The sequence below is a fragment of the Salmo salar genome, chromosome 02 (genome assembly GCF_965601325.2).
Source record: "Salmo salar chromosome 02, fSalSal1, whole genome shotgun sequence".
NCBI classification, from domain to species: Eukaryota; Metazoa; Chordata; class Actinopteri; order Salmoniformes; family Salmonidae; genus Salmo; species Salmo salar.
Window position 1 is genome coordinate 32,513,923 of NC_138292.1, and position 21,494 is coordinate 32,535,416.

The 21,494-nt window shown below is 43.6% G+C and overlaps 1 protein-coding gene across 2 annotated transcripts; it reads right to left on the reverse strand.

Annotated features, from left to right (window-relative positions):
• Positions 1-57: 57 nt before the first annotated feature.
• Positions 58-4,695, reverse strand: LOC106579976 (Golgi-associated plant pathogenesis-related protein 1). 2 transcript variants are annotated; one of them, XM_014160455.3, is made up of 5 exons: positions 4,343-4,694; positions 3,605-3,713; positions 3,329-3,432; positions 2,615-2,692; positions 58-2,101 (listed from the first exon to the last, which is right to left on the reverse strand). In XM_014160455.3, the coding sequence occupies exons 1-5, from the start codon at positions 4,353-4,355 to the stop codon at positions 1,941-1,943; spliced, it is 465 nt and encodes a 154-aa protein (XP_014015930.1). In that variant the 5' UTR covers positions 4,356-4,694; the 3' UTR covers positions 58-1,940. The 2 variants fall into 2 exon arrangements, with proteins under 2 accessions (XP_014015930.1, XP_014015940.1); XM_014160465.3 differs by lacking the exon at positions 58-2,101 and adding an exon at positions 2,112-2,361 and having other exon boundaries at positions 4,343-4,695.
• Positions 4,696-21,494: the final 16,799 nt, after the last annotated feature.

Sequence of the window (21,494 nt, forward strand, 5' to 3'; positions counted from 1 at the left end):
GTTAACCACCCTTATATTGCACATGTCATGTTCTGCATGTATAGTGAAAATGGGGCATTTTACAGACAGTTGCTTTTATTACATAAAACAAACAGAATACAAAACATAGTCAAAACAAGTGTTCAGTTCAGAAAACAGGTCAGTTTAAATCATGCTCACAATTACATGCCCACAATGAGTAAAACACATACAGTACCATTGAAAAGTTTGGAAACACCTACTCATTCCAGTGTTTTTTTACTATTTTCTACATTGTAGAATAATAGTGAAGACATCAAAACTATGAAATAACACATGGAATCATGTAGTAACCAAAAAAGTGTTATACAAATCAAAATATATTTTACATTTGAGATTCTCTTTGCCTTGATGACAGCTTTGCACACTCTTGGCATTCTCTCAAACAGCTTCATGAGGTAGTCACCTGGAATGCATTTCAATTAACAGGTGTGCCTTGATAAAAGTTAATTTGTGGAATTTCTTTCCTTCTTAATGCGTTTGAGCCAATCAGTTGTATTATGACAAGGTAGGGGTGGTATACAGAAGATAGCCCTATTTGGTAAAAGGCCAAGTCCATATTATGGCAAGAACAGCTCAAATAAGCGAAGAGAAACAGTCCATCATTACTTTAAGACATGAAGGTCAGTCAGTCGCAAAAACCATCAAGGGCTATGATGAAACTGGCTCTCATGAGGACCGCCACAGGAAAGGAAGACCCAGAGTTACCTTTGCTGCAGAGGATAAGTTCATTAGAGTTATCAGCCTCAGAAATCACAGCCCAAATAAATGCTTCACAGAGTTCAAGTAACAGACAATTCAACATCAACTGTTCAGAGGAGATTGCCTGAATCAGGCCTTCATGGTCGAATTACTGCAAAGAAACCACTACTAAAAAGGGCACCAATAAGAAGAAAAGACTTGCTTGGGCCAAGAAACATGAGCAATGGACATGAGACTGGTGGAAATCTGTCCTTTGGTCTGATTAGTCCAAATTTGGATTTTTTGGTTCCAACCGCCGTGTCTTTGTGAGACGCAGAATAGGTGAACGGATGATCTCTGCATGTGTAGTTCCCACCGTGAAGCATGGAGGAGGTGTAATGGTGCTTTGCTGGTGACACTGTCAGTGATTTACTTAGAATTCAAACCAGCATGGCTACCACAGCATTCTGCAGCGAAACACCATCCGATCTGGTTTGCGCTTAGTGGGACTATCATTTTTTCCCCCACAGGACAATGACTCAACACAACTCCAAGCTGTGTAAGGGCTATTTGAGCAAGAAGGAGAGTCATGAGTGCTGCATCAGATGACCTGGCCTCCACAACCACCTGACCTCAACCCAATTGAGATGGATTGAACCGCAAAGTGAAGGAAAAGCAGCCAACAAGTGCTCAGCATGTGAGAACTCCTTCAAGACTGTTGGAAAAGCATTCCAGGTGAAGCCGGTTGAGAGAATGTCAAGAGTGCAAAGGCGTCATCAAGGCAAAGGGTGGCTACTTTGAAGAATCTAAAATATAATTTTGAGTTGTTTAATTATCACTATTTTGGTTACTACATGATTCCATATGTGTTATTTCATAGTTGTGATGTCTTCACTATTATTCTACAATGTAGAAAATAGTCAAATAAAGAAAAACCGTTGAATGAGTAGGTGTGTCCAAACTTAACTGGTACTATTTTTTTATTATCAGAAATGATTTTACTGTGTGTAAAATCTCTACCCCCACTAACGATGGAATGAGTAGGTCGAAACCCAGTTGGGTGGCTGGTACACCTCCAGAAGGCACAGCTGGCATGGTTTGGTCAATGGTGTGCCTATATTTTTGTTCATGCATTTGTTAGTCACAGTGGTTTTGTTATATATATATATATATATATATACATATATACACACACAAAGTGCAAATGTCTTTTGGATGGGGGTGATGCGTCAGTATGTTCCTCAGTCCTTGGGCGGCAGGACGTTGTTGTCAAAGTGTCCCTGGTTGGTGATGTTCCCTGCTGGAAAGTACCTGGCTACCACGAATGACGAGCCATCTGGCACACTGGCCTTCCCCACACCCAGCTTCTTACTGCCCTTCCACACCATTGCTGTGAAATGACCTGGTTAGAGAGAGAGCGAGAGGAGAGAGACAAGCTAAACACATTCACTGAAGGAAGCCGTCTGCAGCACTGCTCCTCTAAATATTTACAGCTACAGAACCCTATATTAATCTCCTCCCCCCCCCTATACACTCTTTCCCCTCTATTGCACACTCCCATCTCTCCCCCTCTGTCTTTCCTCTCCTCCTTTATCTGTCAGCAGCACATTAGTTGATAGGAGTCATCCTGACGCTGTAGGGTCGGTCACACTGAGCAGGAGGCTTCAGAAGAGAACAGGAATGACAGAAATGACTGGGAATGCTATAAAGAACTGTGATTTTCCACAGGAAGCAGTGTTCCATGCATGATTGTGAGCAGAGTCACAGATCTACACAGTCACAAAATGATAATGTCACATTTATAGAACAAAGACCACACAGTCCAACACTGAACCCAGCTTGGGTGAACACAACACTGTGGCATGCAGGACTACACAAGTCAGAGTGTGTGTGTCTGTGTGCATGCGTGTCTCACCTGTACCAGAGGAAAAGCCGGGGCGGTTGAAGTTGTATTGTTTGACCTCGTCATACCAGCGGTCAGCCACATCCTTCCCTATTCACAGAGAGGACAAAGGTTACAGGTTATCACATAACATTATACTTGTTTGTTGCCTTTGTCACTATTGTTTAACAGAAACTCAGGCCAAAACCCCCAGAGTTCCAGCAGAGATGACAGCGGCAAGGAAATATTAACCAAGATGGCAGCTGTCCAAGGCAACAGTGCTAACCATCTAAAAGCTGCCAAAGCTTTAGGTGGGTCAGAAAAACATGGAGAGGTTTGAGAACTCAGGTTTCAGAGGAGCAGTCCAGAGAGAGATGAACTGAGCTTGACCCAGTGATAGTATGTATCCATAGGAGACGGTTTATGAATCACAGCAGACTGTCAGGTCTGTCAGGTCAGAGTACAGACATAGTTGTGCTCGGAGTCATGGTCTTGATGCTGAAACACTCCATACACAGAGCAGGGAAATGGACCCCAGCTGTTCCTGCCTGGGCCACCACTGGACAGGATAGTCTATAGTTTAGACCTAACTAAACCCTAACGAGACTCTGGATCACTCTCTTTAATGTTACTATCTCTACCGTACACAGTGAATAATGTATCTGTCCTCGTTTCCATAACTACACATATGCAGGCTATGCCAGTGTTTGGGCATAGCATTAGGAGTCATCATGTTAGAGTGTGTACCTGGTTGGTCATAGGAGGCCCAGGCAAGGTTCTCGCCACAGCTCCCCTTACTGGACTCAACACTGTGCTTCAGGATCCGTGTGCTGGCCAGAGACTCAGCATACCTACAGGGTGGAGATAGTTGTGGTAATAGTTAAATAAAGACAGCTAAAAGATGGGTGGGGTTAGGTGAAGTGGAAGGAAGGAAGTAAGGGTTTGGGTGTGGTTGGCCATGTCTCTGTGTGTGTGTGTGTGTGTAGGTTGGGAGGGGGGGGGGGGGATGTCTGGGTGACCCACCTAGTGGCATCGCTACTCAGCTTGCTGCACAGCTTCAGAGGTGGTGCCTGGTGCTTTCTACGATACTCATTATGACTCCGCAACACCTCCTCCGAAAACTGCTTAGAAGCTGAGAGAGAGACACACAGAGAAACACAGAGAGAGACAGAGAAACACAGAGAGAGAGACACACAGAGAGACACACAGAGACACACAGAGAAACACAGAGAGAGAGACACACAGAGAAACACAGAGAGAGAGAGACACAGAATCACATAAAACAAGATGCCATGAAAAAACTGAAGGTAAATGTCTATTGTTTCCCTTGTTTTCACTGTAATATACAAACTTTCAAATCATTAATACAACTCAATAAAACAGTAGGCTGCAGATAATCAGACAGTAACTTAGGCAGTAGTAAATCTCCACTAAGCCCCATACATATTGCTGTTCCCCAGGTTTGAGTCTATAATACTAGACAGACAGTACCAGGGTATGTATGAATGGGGGACACATCCACTCTCCCCCAGCCTGGTGCCAATCACAGCCCTACTCACACATCTCCAATCTCTCTGGCATTCACACAATGAGGCGATTCACACACACACACACAATGAGGCGATTCACACACACACACAATGAGGCGATTCACACACACACACAATGAGGCGATTCACACACACACACGTTTCACTTTGATAAACTTTTCCACTTTCACACAGTCATATTCCAGTACAATTAAATCTCATGTAGTCTTACCTGATTTGCCCATGACACAGAAACTCTCTCTTGGTCCCGCTCTCTGATGGTCTGAAACAGCTGCTATAACTTTGTTTCTGTCCCCCTCTCCCTCTCTGTATTCCTATTTTCTTCGTAACCTTTGTTCCTCTTGCTCACACTTCTCCCTCTAGTAAAATCGTCTTTCTCAAACCTTCTGCTTCTGTCCTCTCTCACTCTTAAACACCCTGCTGTTTCCTTGGCCACACACACACATTATACTCCCTCTCCCCTTATCCCTCTCTAACACACAGGCTCGCTCTCGCTCTCTCCCTCCCTCTGTGTAACTGAAAGGGGAGACCCAGCATGGCTGTTCGGATGACATCATCTCTATGAGACACATGCCCTTTTATGGCCTGAGATTCCTGCTTTCTGCTTGAAACAGTGAGCTGGACATTATACCCTAACTAAATTAAGAGCAGTTTAACTGTTTAGAAGCACTTTTACACAGTTTTACTAGGGTGAGCCTATGTGGCATTGATATTAGTCTGAAAAATGTATTCTAGTGTCCAAATTGACTACAAAGTGTAAATTGTAGGATCATTCTGGTCATTAAGTCAGTCTCGTCCAAAACTGAGATTTTCAAGAAAATGTCATTTAAAACAAATGAGGGTACTATAACAATTTTCCTTGGGTTGGGTTTATTCAATCCTACCCACAGCTGGCAGCACCCACGTAATCATCAATTCGAAGTGCAGCTGCATGTGACCTGATTGTAATACCCTTAGGCTAGGGTATAGTTAGGGACCATCAATAAAATTACACAATGTACATGTGACAATATTAAAATATTTAAATAGCTCCAAATTTCAATGACTTAAAAACCTCGAACCAACTATAAATTGTAAATTCATATATACATATTGAAAGCAGTTAATGAGACAACTAAAAGATGTGCCTTTAATGTAAATATTGTCCTAGTCACATTGTGTAATTTATTGACGGTCCCTAACTAGCCCCTGAGATAGACTTTGGATAGCCTAACTGCCACTTGGGCACAACAGCCGGCTGAAGATAATTGGCAAAAGAAGGTAGCTAGCACTAGCTAGTCTAAGTGACTTCAAGACACGGTTAGACTTTTTCATGTTATCTAGAAGGGTGAATGACTAACTGTTTTGGCAGAGTGAATATACAAACCCTTGTCACGTGCGAACACACACCCACATTAAAGTCTCGTTTGACTTCCGTCATGGCTGCTGCATTTCTTATTGAGCATGCAAAAAAAAAAAAATATGACAAATGAGTAACTTCAGCCCCTCTTTAAGTGTACATTTCCTCAAAAGATTACTTCCCTAAAGACTTGCTCCAGGACACAGTAAGCTATTCTACCTGCCAAGGGCAAATGAGGTGTCATGATTCCAAAGGGCTGGTCATTTGTTTTGGTGGCTTGATCAGAGTAGTGGCACTGCAATTCGACTGAAAGGGAATAAGAAAACAATCACACTTTACTCGGTGTGGCGACAGTTCGGCAACGCTGTGCTGTGACAGGGTCAGAGATGGTAGGAGATCGTGATGGAGAAGAAAGTGAAGCAAGTATGGAGCATAGCGGTAAAAATAAAAGGGAGAAAAAAAAGAAAGTGGGAGAGAAAGAGAGTAGGGGTTTGAAGGGAAGCGATAGGTCTATGGAGGCACAGATGAAGAAGAAACGGAAGTTTGAGGAGAGCAACATAGTTTCCAACGCTAGCGGCAGTTCGGAGGTAGAGCGTGCCGAGAAGGAAGGGCAAGCTAAGTCGCGAGGGGATCATGACTCTGATAAGGCTGACGGCTGTGATAAAAGAGTTGATTGGGGAAGTTGTCAATGCTAAAGTGTTGAGTGGAAGCCTTTTCTGTTAACATAATTTTTTTGGATGATGCTTTTATGGCGATGTTGGTGCGGTCTCTTGCTCCATTCGTATTTGGGAACCCATTGATGACATCATGGCAAAGAAACCCCTCTTGAAAAATGACTGCACTTTAGGCTATATGGATTAGTATTGTAACAAATGCACTGATGTCGTCAAATTATATGATATAGGCTGATAGGTAGGTCCGGCTGGCCAGCCAGATGGGACTGGCGGGCCAGTTAGGTAGGTCCGGCCAGTAAGGTAGGTCCGGCCGGCTAGGTAGGTAGATCTGGCAGGCCAGCCAGCCAGGTAGGTAGGTAGGTAGGTCCGGTCATGTAGGTAGGTCTGGCCAATTAGATAGGTCTGGCCGGCCAGGTAAGTATGTCCGGCTGGCCGGCAAGCCAGGTAGGTAGGTCGGCTGGACCTACCTACCTGGCCAGACCTACCTACAAGATTAGGTAGGTAGTTCCGGCAGGCCAGGTAGGTTCAGCCGACCGACCAGGATTTTATTGAGCTGATCAGCAACCTAAAAGCCTCTGAAAAGCATCCAATTATGTCTGGTCCCTTGCCGTCACTGGGTCACGGCTGTGAAGGTTTCAGCAGGCTCTTAGCACTTTAAATCTGATTTAAAGACTACAGCTATTCTGTTGGCGTAACTTTTGCTGACAATTTCAACACGATGGACAGGGACGATGGACTCCACCCAAACCATCTAGGCACCTGGACCCTTTTCATATTTCAAGGCTGCGTTAAGATACTGACTCAGAGACAGACCAAGCCCTGCTCAGGTAATACCTCCCGTCCTCTCTAAGCGTTATCGTCGTACTGTTGTCTATACTGCCAGGGGTGTTGTCAGTTGTAATTTTGTACCCATTCACTCCACTCTTAGATCTGCTATTGTTAGCTCAAAAGAGGAACCCACTGTGGCCTGCTCACCCAATGCTTTTAGTTCAAGTGTGAATTCTATAAACCTGAATACCCCCTGGTTTTCAAATCACGTAGAGGGCTTGGGTTAGGCACCATCATTGGTTACGCTGAGAGTTCCTCATATTGACATTGGCTGCGACCTCAGGCCCTATGGTGCTAACCTTGGCAAAGTCATTCCAATTTCTTATTTTTCCTCTATTACTAATAGGGATAGACCAAATGGTGCAGTTCTATGAAATCTTTTAGCCATACCAACTATATCAACATCAACCATCAGACTGGGCCTGCAACCGCCTATTGAACATAGCTTGTTTGAGTTGGAGTTTCCATGTGACTTTAAAAATTAATTTTTTTTTAATACATTTTAGTCATTTAGCAGACGCTCTTATCCAGAGCGACTTACAGTAGTGAATGCATACATTTCATAAATTTTCATGTCGTGCATTTTTGTTGTTGTTGTTGTACAAATCGTAAAGGACTTGGGTTGATTCATCTGAACATTAGGAGTTTACTTCCTAAACTGGATTACATCAAGATCTGGGTTATGTAGACACATTTGGATATTCTGGTATTGACTGAAACTTGGATCTCTGGGGACATTCTGGACTCTGATATTAAAGCCATAGGCCACAAATACAAGCAGGCTGCAGCTACACTCATAGACTGTATAAAAAATAACTGACATGGCTCATACTGCATTAAACAAAATGTGTTACAACAGTAATAATAGTAGCACAGTAATTAGTGTAAAATAAAGGTTGATGCTTGTTTTGTATGTCTTTCCCACTAGATGGCGGTGTTGGCACAGACATGAAGAGTGGAACATGGAACCTAAACTGAAGAAGGAGGTACATGAGGATTGTGGACGGATGCTGAGTTTAAGTCAAAAGAGTTAGACCACATCTCATACCAACACTTAGATGGGCTGCATCTCCTCTTCTCCAGCCTTCTTCTGCACTAATGTGAAACTGCACTGGTGACCTATTCTGTGTAGGAAATGAGTCGGGTTAAAACAATACATAAAAAAATAATTATTGTGCAATTTATATAGGCTACATTGAGATTTCTCTTTCATAATTTGGCATTAGTGCATAAGCCTTAGCTTTAGGGCCTAACTTTACATGTGCCAAATAGCCTTCACGCCAAATGCTTTTGTCAACTGGCAGAACAATTCCACTGAGGCAAAAAGTAAAATGTCGGAGTTTAATTCAATAAGAGAACATCTGCAAAATGGAGAGTTTAAAATAAAGAGAAGGGAGGGCCAGAAAAGTAATGTTTAGGAAAGATTTGGGGAAGTGGTAAAAGAGGATGATAGCAGTGCCTATGTGTGATGACTGTGAGGCGCTACACTAATTCGACAGAGACAAGAAGGGGACATCAAATAGACCTATGCCATGTCAAGGAAAGGGTAGCCTACTCTTCAGATGGCTTAAATGAAAAGTGAAATCTGGACACTGACTGTAGGTCTATAACCTTTCACGTTTCCAAGCCGAACTGAAACATATTGGGTCGTTTTCACAGCTTTCTATTTCCTAACAACTGGTCAAACTGATGTCATTAGGATATTTGGCACAGAATATCTTTCCTATTTTTCTTCCCTGTTCCTAAATGTATTTTCCCGCAAAAGCAGAGATGACACTGAAAACTTTGCCAATGTCAACTAGTTTGAAGCATTCATTTTATAATTCATGACCTTATTCTGGTGACAAAGCTTTATTTAGTCTTTTAGGGCAACATACACTACATGACCAAAGTATATGGGCACCTGCTTGTCAAACATCTCATTACAAAATCATGGGCAGTAATATGGAGTTGGTCCCCTCCTTTGCTACTATAACAGCCTCCACTCTTCTGGGAAGGCTTTCCACTAGATGTTGGAACATTGCTGTGGGGACTCGCTTCCGTTCAGCCACAATTAGTGAGGTCGGACACTGATGTTGGGCGATTAGGCCTGGCTTGCAGTCGGCGTTCCAATTCATGCCAAAGGTGTTTGATGGGGTTGAGGTCAGGGCTCTGTGCAGGCCAGTCAAGTTTTTACACACCGATCTCGACAAACCATTTCTGTATGGACCTTGTTTTGTGCACGGGGGCATTGTCATGCTGAAATAAGAAAGGGCCTTCCCTGAACTGTTGCCACAAAGTTGGAAGCACAGAATCGTCTCGAATGCCATTGTATGCTGTAGCGTTAAGATTTCCCTTCACTGGAACTAACCTGAACCATGAAAAACAGCCCCATACCATTATTCCTCCTCCAAGAACTTTACAGTTAGCACTATGCATTGGGGCAGGTAGCGTTCTCCTGGCTTCCGCCAAACCCTGATTCATCCGTCGGACTGCCAGATGGTGGAGCGTAATTCAATACTCGAGAAAACGCATTTCCATGGCTCCAGAGTCCAATGACGGCGAGCTTTACACCCCTCCAGCCTACACTTGGCATTGCGTATGGTGATCTTAGGCTTGTGTGCAATTGCTCGGCCATGGAAACCCATTTCATGAAACTCCCAATGAACAGTTCTTGTGCTGACGCTGCTTCCAGAGGCAGTTTGGAACTCGGTAGTGTTTTTACACCGTACGCGCTTCAGCACTTTTTTAATGATCAATTAAAATTTTACTTTTATTAAAATGAACACCTACAAAACAACAAAATACAAAAACGAACGTAAAGTTCTGCAGGCTACACAGCAGCAATACAAAATCAAGATCCCACAAACTAAAGGTGGAAAAAAGGCTGCCCAAGTATGATCCCCAATCAGAGACAACGATAGACAGCTGCCTCTGATTGGGAAACATACCTGGCCAACAAAGAAATAGAAAACATAGATTGCCCACCCTAGTCACACCCTGACCTAACCAAATAGAGAATAAAATGGATCTTTAAGGTCAGGGCGTGACAGTACCCCACCCCCAAAGGTGCGGACTCCGGCCGCAAAACCTGACTCTATAGGGGAGGGTCCGGGTGGGCATCTAGCCTCGGTGGCAGCTCCGGTGCGGGACATAGACCCTGCTCCGCTCGCGGATCCGCCATCTTTGGTGGCGACTCTGGTGCGGGGATCGTTGCCGGTAGCTCCGGACCGCAGGTCGTCGCCGGAAACTCCGGACCGCAGGTCGTCGCCGGGAACTCCGGACCGTAGATCGCCGCAGAAGGCTCCGGACCGGGAACCCCCGCTGGAGGCTCTGGACCGCCGACCGTCGCTGGAGGCTCTGGACCGCCGACCGTCGCTGGAGGCTCTGGACCGCCGACCGTCGCTGGAGGCTCTGGACCGCAGACCGTCGCTGGAGGCTCTGGACCGCAGACCGTCGCTGGAGGCTCTGGACCGCAGACCGTCGCTGGAGGCTCTGGACCGCAGACCGTCGCTGGAGACTCTGGACCGCAGACCTTCGTTGGAGACTCTAGACCATCACAGGAGACTCCGGGCCATGGATCATCCCTGGAGGCTCCGGGCCATGGCTCGTCATTGGAGGCTCCGGGCCATAGCTTGTCATTGGAGGCTCCGGGCCATGGCTCGTCATTGGAGGCTCCGGGCCATGGCTCGTCATTGGAGGCTCCGGGCCATAGCTCGTCATTGGAGGCTCCGGGCCATGGCTCGTCATTGGAGGCTCCGGGCCATGGCTCGTCATTGGAGGCTCCGGGCCATGGCTCGTCATTGGAGGCTCCGTGCCATGGATCGTCATTGGAGGCTCCGTGCCATGGATCATCACTGGATGCTCCAGGCCATGGATCATCACTGGAGGCTTCGTGCCATGGATCATCACTGGAGTCTTCGGGCCATGGATCATCACTGGAGGCTTCGGGCCATGGATCATCACTGGAGGCTTCGTGCGTGGAGCCGGCACAGGATATACTGGGCCGTGAAGGCGCACTGGAGGTCTGGAGCATAGAGCTGGCACAACCCGTCCTGGCTGGATGCTCACTTTAGCCCGGCAAGTGCGGGGCGCTGGCACAGGACGTACTGGGCTGTGAAGGCGCACTGGCGACACAGTGCGTAGAGCCGGCGCAGGATATCCTGGGCCGTGGAGGCGTACTGGAGGTCTGGAGCGTAGAGCTGGCACAACCCGTCCTGGCTGGATGCTCACTTTCGCACGGCAAGTGTGAGGAGCTGGCACAGAACACACCGGGCTGTGGATGCGCACTGGAGACACATTGCGTATATCCGCAAAACATGGTGCCTGACTGGTAACGCGCTCCTCCAAACGCCTGCGTTGCCGCATACTCCTCGCCAACTCCATTCTCCGGTATCCCTCCTCGCACTGCTCAATTGACTCCCCGGCGGGCTCTGGCACTCTCCCTGGGTCGATCGACCACCTTTCTACCTCCTCCCATGTTGTCTCTGGTTCACCCCTCGGCTCCGCTGACCACCCCGTGTGCCCCCCCCCCCCAATATTTGGGGGGGGGCTGTCCTTTGGGCTTGCGTCCTGGTTGCGAACCCCGGAGTCGTCGTTGATCCTCCTTCGCTGCCTCCACCTGCTTCCATGGCAGGGTCTTGTCCCCTGCCATAACCTCCTCCCATGTCCATGATGTCCTCCACTCCCTTTTCTCCCGGGCCCAGGATCCCTGCTCCTCCTGGCCACGCTACTTGGTCCTTTGGTGGTGGGATCTGCTGTTACGTTCGTCGATTGAAGGATCGGACTAAGGTGCAGCGTGGTAGGCGAACATTTAAAATGAACACCGACAAAACAACAAAATACAAAAACGAACGTAAAGTTCTGCAGGCTACACAGCAGCAATACAAAATCAAGATCCCACAAACTAAAGGTGGAAAAAAGGCTGCCTAAGTATGATCCCCAATCAGAGAATGATCGACAGCTGCCTCTGATTGGGAAACATACCCGGCCAACAAAGAAATAGAAAACATATATTGCCCACCCTAGTCACACCCTGACCTAACCAAATAGATAATAAAAGGGATCTCTAAGGTCGGGGAGTGACAGTGCCATTGGAACACAGGAGTGATGATTGCTGATAATGGGCCTCTGTACGCCTATGTAGATATTCCATAAAAAAATCTGACGTTTCCAGCTACAATAGTCATTTACAACATTAACAATGTCTACACTGTATTTCTGATCAATTTGGTGTTATTTTAAAAGATAAAAAATTAGCTTTTCTTTCAAAAACAACCCCCAGAACCATCCTCACATGCTTTGTGTCCCCGCTGAGTTTTGGTGTGTGTGTGTGTGTAAGTGATCTGATTTATAGAGAGAAGCTCTTTCGGAGGGCAGTGGAGACGTTGATCCATGCAGATATAATATCTCTGCTGTCATAAAGGTTGGCACTGCTACCTGTGAACTGCGGCAGTCTCTCTCGCTCTCTCGGTCTCTCTGTGTCTGTTCCAACCATTTATATCCCTCATCTCTATATATATCTTTCTCCCCACTCTCTATCGATCTATCTTTCCTCTCTTTTTCTCTCTCACTGTCTCTGTCTTCACCTTCCCCCTCTCTATCGTCCACTCTCTAGCTCCCTCTATTATTCTATCTCTCTGCACTTTCTTTCTATTTCTCCCTCAGGAGATAATTTGATATCTGTGATGAGAAGCATTTCCTTGCTTTAACGATTCGATAATGACCCCCTCCCATCATTCTTTCACAACGTTGTCCTCTCCACTGTGTTCTCCTGTCATGTGTGTCTCAGGCTGTTAACATTGATGGCACATTACGGAGTTAACTACGGAGATATCAAAAGTGCTTAAAATGTGAAATAACTTGGAAGGTGCATGCAAGTGCACTTAAGTGCATATAAGTACCTATAAATTGCTATAATTCTATTCCAGCAGTCGGAAGAGGAGGTTGAGGACTTTTAAATAACTGTTGCAGTTCAATCTCATCCTCATTCAAAAGTCTTGTGTGTGGGGAGACTGAGACGGTATTAAAGAGACCTTATTACCAGGAATTAAATGATCAGCAGGAGGAGGAGGAGGGAGTTTATTTTCGCCCAATAAATGCCCAGTGTTCTGTATCAGAACCCTACAATTCAGTAAGAATTAGCTGGCATTTGTGATGTCATCAGATAGAACCACATAGAATGTTCCACAGAGGATGGAAGTATTCAGTCAGTAAATCTAGCATGTTTAATAGGAGTCTAGCACATGTCAATCAAATTAAATAGAATTCTCACAATAAGAGACGTCGTTTCCCCAAATGCCATAAATCTGATCACCCTGTTGCAGGAGAACTTTCCTTTCCTAAAATGTGCAGTGTATTTGAGGTTTAAAAAGGCTTCTGAACTTTGTAGTTTCCGCTTAGAAATGTCAGACTTGATTTTCCCTTATGAAAAATGTATAAACCACATACAATAATGTCCATGAATTATAATCCACATAACAATTCACATTTCCCGTTGCTGCAGGATTATTTTCGTGCTGTATCAAACTGGCACAAATTAAGATCCTACATCTGTATCTAAAGGTGAGATAGGGAGGGAGGGAAGTGATAGTCAGAGAAAGCGAGCGTGAGATTCTGAGGCAGAGAGTATGAGAGAGGAAGAAACAGGGAGAGGGAGAGAGCAAGACGATGATGATGGTTTGTCTGGGGGGAGATGGCTGACTCCTGGCTGACTCTACTCAGCAGAAATGTAATGTGCAGTTACACACACACACACACACACACACACCCGCGCACAGTTTTAAAAGGCCGTAGCAGTCTATAAAGTTCCTAATGTGCTTTAAGAAATTAAGCCTTTGGAGAGGAGCAGAGTGCATGTCGGATATTAACCCCAGGCAGTAACCTGCTCTATCAACACTCTAATTAAATTACACACACACACACACACACACACACACACACACACACACACACACACACACACACACACACACACACACACAGCTATAGGACATACACACAGACTGGGACAAACTCTTCAAAAGGAGGATGAAATTAGTAAGGTTAGTCAGATGATGACAGTAGGCGTCCGTGCCAGTGGTTTATAGACGTCTATATTTATTGACCTTGGCTGTTTCTTATTGATTATGTATTATGTTTTGATAGCCTGTTCAGAGCACAGTCTCTCACTGGTCGCTGCACTGCTCAACATGAATCCTGAGTTGATATTTTCTTTGTAGAGATTGGCTTTTTAATGGATTATGTCACCCATCTGTGGGGCTTTCTGGCCTTCTTTATTTCTTTCTTTTTTTGCCTCAGTTCAATATTCAAAAGGCACTCGCACATTAGAGCTATCTTTGTTGCTGGTGCATGGTAACAATTGAATAAGATGAATTCAATCAATTGCAGAAGAAGGAAACCGCTCAGAATGTTTACGCTGTATTTTAAGGACAGGTGTTGTTTGTGTCCAACACTGTATCAGAGGTGTCAAGCTGTTTCTCTTGCAGACATTGTAATTGGATATTGACACGAAACCACTCCTGTCCCTAAAATATTAGCGGACACATTTGAACCCACAGTGCAGTTTCCATTACCTGATTAAATTGGGACATCTGTCTAGACTCTCTTACTCTGAATCTCCCCGAGGTCAATTCAGGCTACCATATTCAACAGAAGGTGTGTGTGTGTGTTTGGCAGGCTGAGGAGCACTCTTATGCCGAGACAGGAGACTGTCTGGGAGAATGCTGGACTGGGGAGAGTGGTTAGCAGCACATCAGCAGCTGTCCACACACACACACACACACACACACGCACACAAAAACACACAAACAAACACAGCTGTCAAGCGCTGACAAATGGAGAGACAGGGCCAGATAACTCCCATTCAACACACACACACATATTACTTATGAGTCTATCCCATATCCTATCTGAGCTAGCCCTCTTTCTTTGTCCTCCTCTATTAAGCTGTCAGTGTCAGTGTCAGATCCACTTCACAGAGATAAGGAGTTAGTGTGTGGGTACGTGCGTGCTTGTGTTTGTTTTGGTTTTGGTTCATACCACCCACTCCTCTATGTAGGAACCTCTACCATAGACGGACAGCTATACATCTTATTGACTTTCTTTGTGAGAAACGTTGACTGATCTGTTTTATAAAAGGGAGAGTGTGATAAGGCCATGGTGTATCATGAATGTAGTCACAGCCTAACACCTTGCCTTATAATCAGAGGTGTCATGCCCATAGGGGGCACAGGATTTTTTCTGTTCAATATATTTTTTTTAAATAAATTGTTGTTAATATTGTTTCTCTGTAATACTACTAGCCACCTAGCAATTTTATGAAGTTGGCTATAGCTAGTCCAGATAGGTTCCCAATCTCATAACTAGCTACCAAGAAAGTTATTTCAGACTATCAATCAAGTTAGAGTAGCTAGCTTGTCTAACTATCTTAGCTGGATTGGCTGCTGGCAAGGGTGGTAGACTTTAGAAAAGTAAACTATTACTAAACGTACTGGAAAAGACTCACATTCCTTTCAATCTTTTACCCAGATTGTAACAGAGATGCAAAGAAGCATATTACATTTCTTAAAAATACCAGTCAGGAGGATACAGAGAGCTCCAGAGGTTTGCTTAGCACCCCTCCAGACCACCCCCCAGCCATCTTCACATACTTCGTACCCCCTCAGATTTTGGGGGTGCATGACGCCTCTGCTTATAATGATGTATTATCCATGATATACAGTGCTGCTATTTGCCCTCTTTCAAATTTTCTCTACTTTTGCATATTTTTTATACTGAATGTTATCAGGTCTTCAACCAAAACCTAATATTGGACGAGATGGGTCTCATTATGTCTGGCGAAAACCAAACACTGCATTCCACAGTAAGAACCTCATACCAACAATCAAGCATGGTGGTGGTAGTGTGATGGTTTGAGGATGCTTTGCTGCCTCAGGACCTGGATGACTTGCCTTCATAGATGGAACTATGAATTCTGCTCTGTATCAGAGAATTCTACAGGAGAATGTCAGGCCATCCATCTGTGAGCTGAAGCTGAAGTGCAGCTGGTTCATGCAGCAAGACAATGATCAAAAACACACAATCAAGTCTACATGAAAATGGTTAAAAAGCAACACATTTGAAGTTTGGGAAAGGCCTAGTCAAAGTCCAGACCTAATCCCAATTGAGATGTTGTGGAAGGACTTGAAACGAGCAGTTCATGCTTGAAAACCCACAAATGTTGCTGAGCTAAAGCAGTTGCAATGTAAGAGTGGGCCAAAATTCCTCCACAGCGATGTGAGAGACTGATCAACAACTACAGGAAGTATTTGGTTGCAGTCATTGCAGCTAACGGTGGCACAAACCGTTATTGAGTGTAAGGGGGCAATTACTTTTTCACACAGGGGAATTGGGTGTTGCATAAATTTGTTAACAAAAATATATACTTATTTTATTTATTTATTTGTAAACTCAGGTTCCCTTTATCTAATATCAGGTTTTGGTTGAAGATCTGATAACATTCAGTATCAAAAATAGAGAAAATCAGAAAGGGGGCAAATACTTTTTCACAGCACTGTACCACGTTCTCAAACACATTATGGCTTAAACTCAGAACAGAGACAAAGTTTATAGTTTACAGTAATAATAAAAAGGTCTGGAGAGCAGATGGAACAACAGGAGAAATGGGAGTATGTGTTTTCTAGTGTCCACTGGGCAGCTCAATGCTGAAACTTAATCATCACACACAAACAAACACACACACATGCACACGCACGTTGCAAATACACACACACACGTACACACTCACTCACTCATGCACATACAAAAGCACATTCAAATACACACGCATGCATGCACTCACTCACATAGGCTTATACACATACCAGAGATATACACACACACAGACACACACACACACACACACACACACAGAATGACTTATTGAAGAATAACTTTTTTCTGAATTCTCCCTCTTCTCCTGCAGTCATGGATCATGGGAGGTCAGGGGGACAAAACATTAGTCTAATATAAAAGGAGAATGCAGGACCACAGCCTTGGGGAGTGAGAAACAGCAGGGTGTGTGTGTGTGTGTGTGTGTGTGTGTGTGTGTGTGTGTGTGTGTGTGTGTGTGTGTGTGTGTGTGTGTGCTGGGGAGAGAGGGACTGAGAGAAAGTGAGATTGGTGAAATGAATAGTGCACTTTCTTTCCCCAAATGAAAGTGGCTGTCATATTTGGGGAGAAAGTGATGGGGTGTGAAGAAAACCCATCTGAAGGAGGGAGGGATGCCAGTAACCCTGAAGAAATGACAAAGTCCCACAAACAGAAAATCAGGGAGAAAAGCAGACAAACAGATTGTATAGAAAGCCAAGGGCTCCCCATGAGACTGTTAGATACTTGACTGATACTTTACTGTGAGACTTTACATGGAGAAACTTTACTCATTGTTACTTGCAATGTACATAATTAAAGTGGAATGGACAGTGTTTTAATTATTTTGCAGATATGAAACAAACAATCATAATATACGTAAAAAATATCAAACTCCCAGTTTATGCTTCAAAACCAAATTCATAAGAGGTTGAAAAATGTGTTCTATTTGACAAAACATTCCATGATGTACAGTATGGCAGGGTCACACGTTACTTGACACCCAGCGTCCTAACACGTTATGACACCGTCATAAGCATGACATAATATGCCATAACAGCTGACATAACTTGTCATAACCTGTCATAATATGGTCATAACACTGTCATTACACATATTTAGACATATATTGCATTAATTTATGGTTATGACTCCTACACAAGTGTCTAAACCTACAAAACCTACCACACAAGGTAAAACATTCCATTACAACATAGCATACTTGCCAACAGTATGTTTATGTTAAATACAATTTTCAGAAATTGACCAAATTAAATTATCATTGTAATTGCGCACACATTGATGTCAGACATGCACCTACCTCAATGCTCTGTTGCTGATGATTGGTATGAATGCAGGGGCAGGACAAGACACCCTGGTGACTGACATAAGGGCATGTATGTGATAGGCCTATCTGGCTTATATGATTATGATGGTCATAATGCTTCTTGAAAGTGTCAAACGTGTATTTTCTTAGTCCTAGTAAAGTGACACTGGATGGTCATAATGCTGCATGACAGTGTCACAAAGTGTATTTTCTGCTAGTTATTTAAAATATGATGGAAAAAATCAACAAAGGACTTTCAAACAAAAGGAAACATCTTGGCACGGCAAAAACACATTTATTTAAGTGTCATAACCAGCCATAAAATAATGCAATCTATGTCATAATAGGTGTAAATGTATTGGTCATGGCAGTGTTATTACCATATTATGAAATGGTTATGACCATGTCACAATGTGTTATGATGCTGGGTGTAAAGTAAAGTATTACCATTGGCAGAATAGAAGGAAGCAGTTCAATGCAGCATGATTAATGTAATTTACCAACACATTTCTTGGTAGTCCATAAAATCTTGCTATCAAGTTGTAAATCACAGCTGGCCTGGTATACTGCTTGCTTCCTCTACCCATTCGGGATGCACTGTTTCAGTTTCAATCACTCAATATTTTGAACAAAAATGGATGACTATAACTAAGGCTGGGAATATCAACAAGTCAGTCATGATCAGAAGTCAGTCATAACATGGCTGATAGGCTAGCGCACTTGTGTCAAACACAAGACCTGCGGACCGAATAGGACACACAAATGAGTATAAATGAGTCAACAGTTGACTTATCTACTTTATAAAATTACAGCTTGATGCACTCGCATCGGTGAATTCAACTTCAATTGCTTTCGTGTGTCCCATTTACAGTGCAGCAGAGGGAAAGTGTATAGACACATGCCACAGTCCTAGCTAGGCTACTAAAATGTTGCACTCTTGCTTTGGTTTTTAAAGCTTGACAATGAATAACCAAAAAACTAAACCTGCAACAAAACACCATGCAAAGGAGAAACATGTAGGCCTATTATAGCAACATTTGAGCAGTAGCCTATGGTGGCTATTCAACTACAATACATTTTGAGTGCTTCGGTGATCCATGCAGTGCAAGGAGTATTTCTTTCTGAGGAGTATTTCTATCTGTAATAAAGCCCATCTGTGGGGAAAACTCATTCTGATTGGCTGGGCCTGGCTCCCAGTGGGTGGGTTCCAATGTAGGTGGGCCTATGCCCACCCATGGCTGCGCCCTTGCCCAGTCATGTGAAATCCATAGATTGGGGCCTAATGCATTTATTTAAATTGACTGATTTCCTTATATGAACTGTAACTGAGAAACAGTATCTATTTATGTCGCTAGATATTTATTTAGCACGCTAAAAACACGGAGCCTAACATTAACTAGCTAGCTGCTGGGAGGATGTCATGTCATTGGTGGAGTGGGTGAGTGACTGGATTTTCCCCCCACATCGTTTTTCAGTGGCTACAGCTAGAGATGAAGGTGTCATTTGGTTAGCTAGCAAGAAAATTTGAATAGTATTGCTAGCTAGATATGCTGAACTTGAACGACTGTTTTGTTATCCACAGTTCGCATATCTCTTAGATGTCAATCAAATATATTTGGTGTCGATCAAATGGGCGGCCAGGCAGACAAGTTCCCACTCAGTTGTCAAAACGTGGGTTTGGACAAGCACGCATTGGCAGGCAAGCTGTAGAAGGACAAGCATGCTACTACTGCAATTTTGACGGCCAACTAGCTGAGAGGGTTTATCTAATGTTCCCTCGTTAGATTTTAGCTCATCTCGCTCTGGCTAGCATTAGTTGTTAATCTTGTTGTTGTTGATATGCATAGGCAACTGAGGGAGAGATTGCCTAAATTTTCAAAGTTGTTTGATCAATAGAACTGTAAAGTTCCCAAATGTAAGAGGACTCCCGTGCTATTCACATATTTGCATAAATAATTTCAGGTGTATTTTGAGGCTTTTGGCGAATGCATTCTAATGATCTAAAGTCCCTCGATTGTCAGAAAAAAAAAGGTGTCATATTCTTCCTGTGGGTGTATATGAACAGATTTTAATAAGATTTCATGTTGCTAAAACGCTGTCAGCTCCACATTAAATATTGAGCTTCAGTGCTCCTTTGAAAAAGGAAGATCAATGCAGGGCTGTTGCGGTCACCATATTACCGGCAGTCATGAGTCATGACCGTATTTAGTTTCCACATGACCGGTGAGTCACGGTAATTTCCTCTCATGCACTCTGGACATGCGTTGGTTATATAAGTCGCTAACAACCATTAGGTCGCTAATGGCCTGGTACTCAGGGCTCTATTGTCCCTCTAACCACTTTGACATCAATGAAAATGCTATCAAAAATCACATCATAAAAACAGTATCATGCTTTTAAAACTCACCTCACTGTGATTGATCAAATTGAAGAAAGAAGTTAAACAACAAGGTTAAAACCTGTTGGGGCTAGGGGGCAGTATTTGCACGGCCGGATAAAAAAGGTACCCGATTTAATCTGGTTACTACTCCTGCACAGTAACTAGAATATGCATATAATTAGTAGATTTGGATAGAAAACACTCAAAAGTTTCTAAAACGGTTTGAATGGTGTCTGTGAGTATAACATAACTCATATGGCAGGCCAAAACCTGAGAAGATTCCATGCAGGAAGTGGAAATCTGATTTGTGGAATCACCTTCAACACTTTGCCTATGAAACACACCGTGAGTTAGGATTCATTTAGCACTTCCTAAGGCTTCCACTAGATGTCAACAGTCTTTACAAAGTGGTTTGAGTCTTCTCCGGTAAAAACTGACCGAACGAGAGGCCAGGAAATTTGGTCATAGGGGGAGGGCCATTACTACTATGACGCGGGCGCCCGTGGGTACCCTCTCATTCCGAAACGTTTAGTAAGACAATGCAATCGTCCGCCTTGAATATTATTGAAGCTCTGATTGAAAAAGGCCCTAAAGATTTATGTTATACAACGTTTGACATGTTTGAACGAACGTAAATATATATTTTTTGCACATTCGTGATGACAAGTCCCGCGCGCCTCGTACATTATGAGTAGCCTTCGGAACGCGCTAACAAGAAGGAGCTATTGGTACATAAATAATTAACTTTTTTGAACAAAACTACATTTGTTGTGGACCTGGAATTCCTGGAAGTGCCTTCTGATGAAGATAATCAAAGGTAAGTGAATATTTACAATAGTATATTTGATTTTAGATGACTCCAAGATGGCGCTAACCTGTATCGCCTAGCCTTTTTTTCTGAGCATAGCACCTCGTTTATTGCAAAGTGTGATTTCCCAGTAAAGTTATTTTTAAATCTGGCAATGCGGTTGCATTCACGAGATGTTAATCTATAATTCTTTGAATGACAATATTATATTTCACCAATGTTTTCGAATAGTAATTTTGTAAATTGTAGCGCTGATCCACCGGAAGCATTTGAGGGAAAATATTTTCTGAACGTCACGCGCCGATGTAAAATGCTGTTTTTATATATAAATATGAACTTTATCGAAAAAAATGCATGTATTGTGTAACATGATGTCCTAGGAGTGTCATCTGATGAAGATT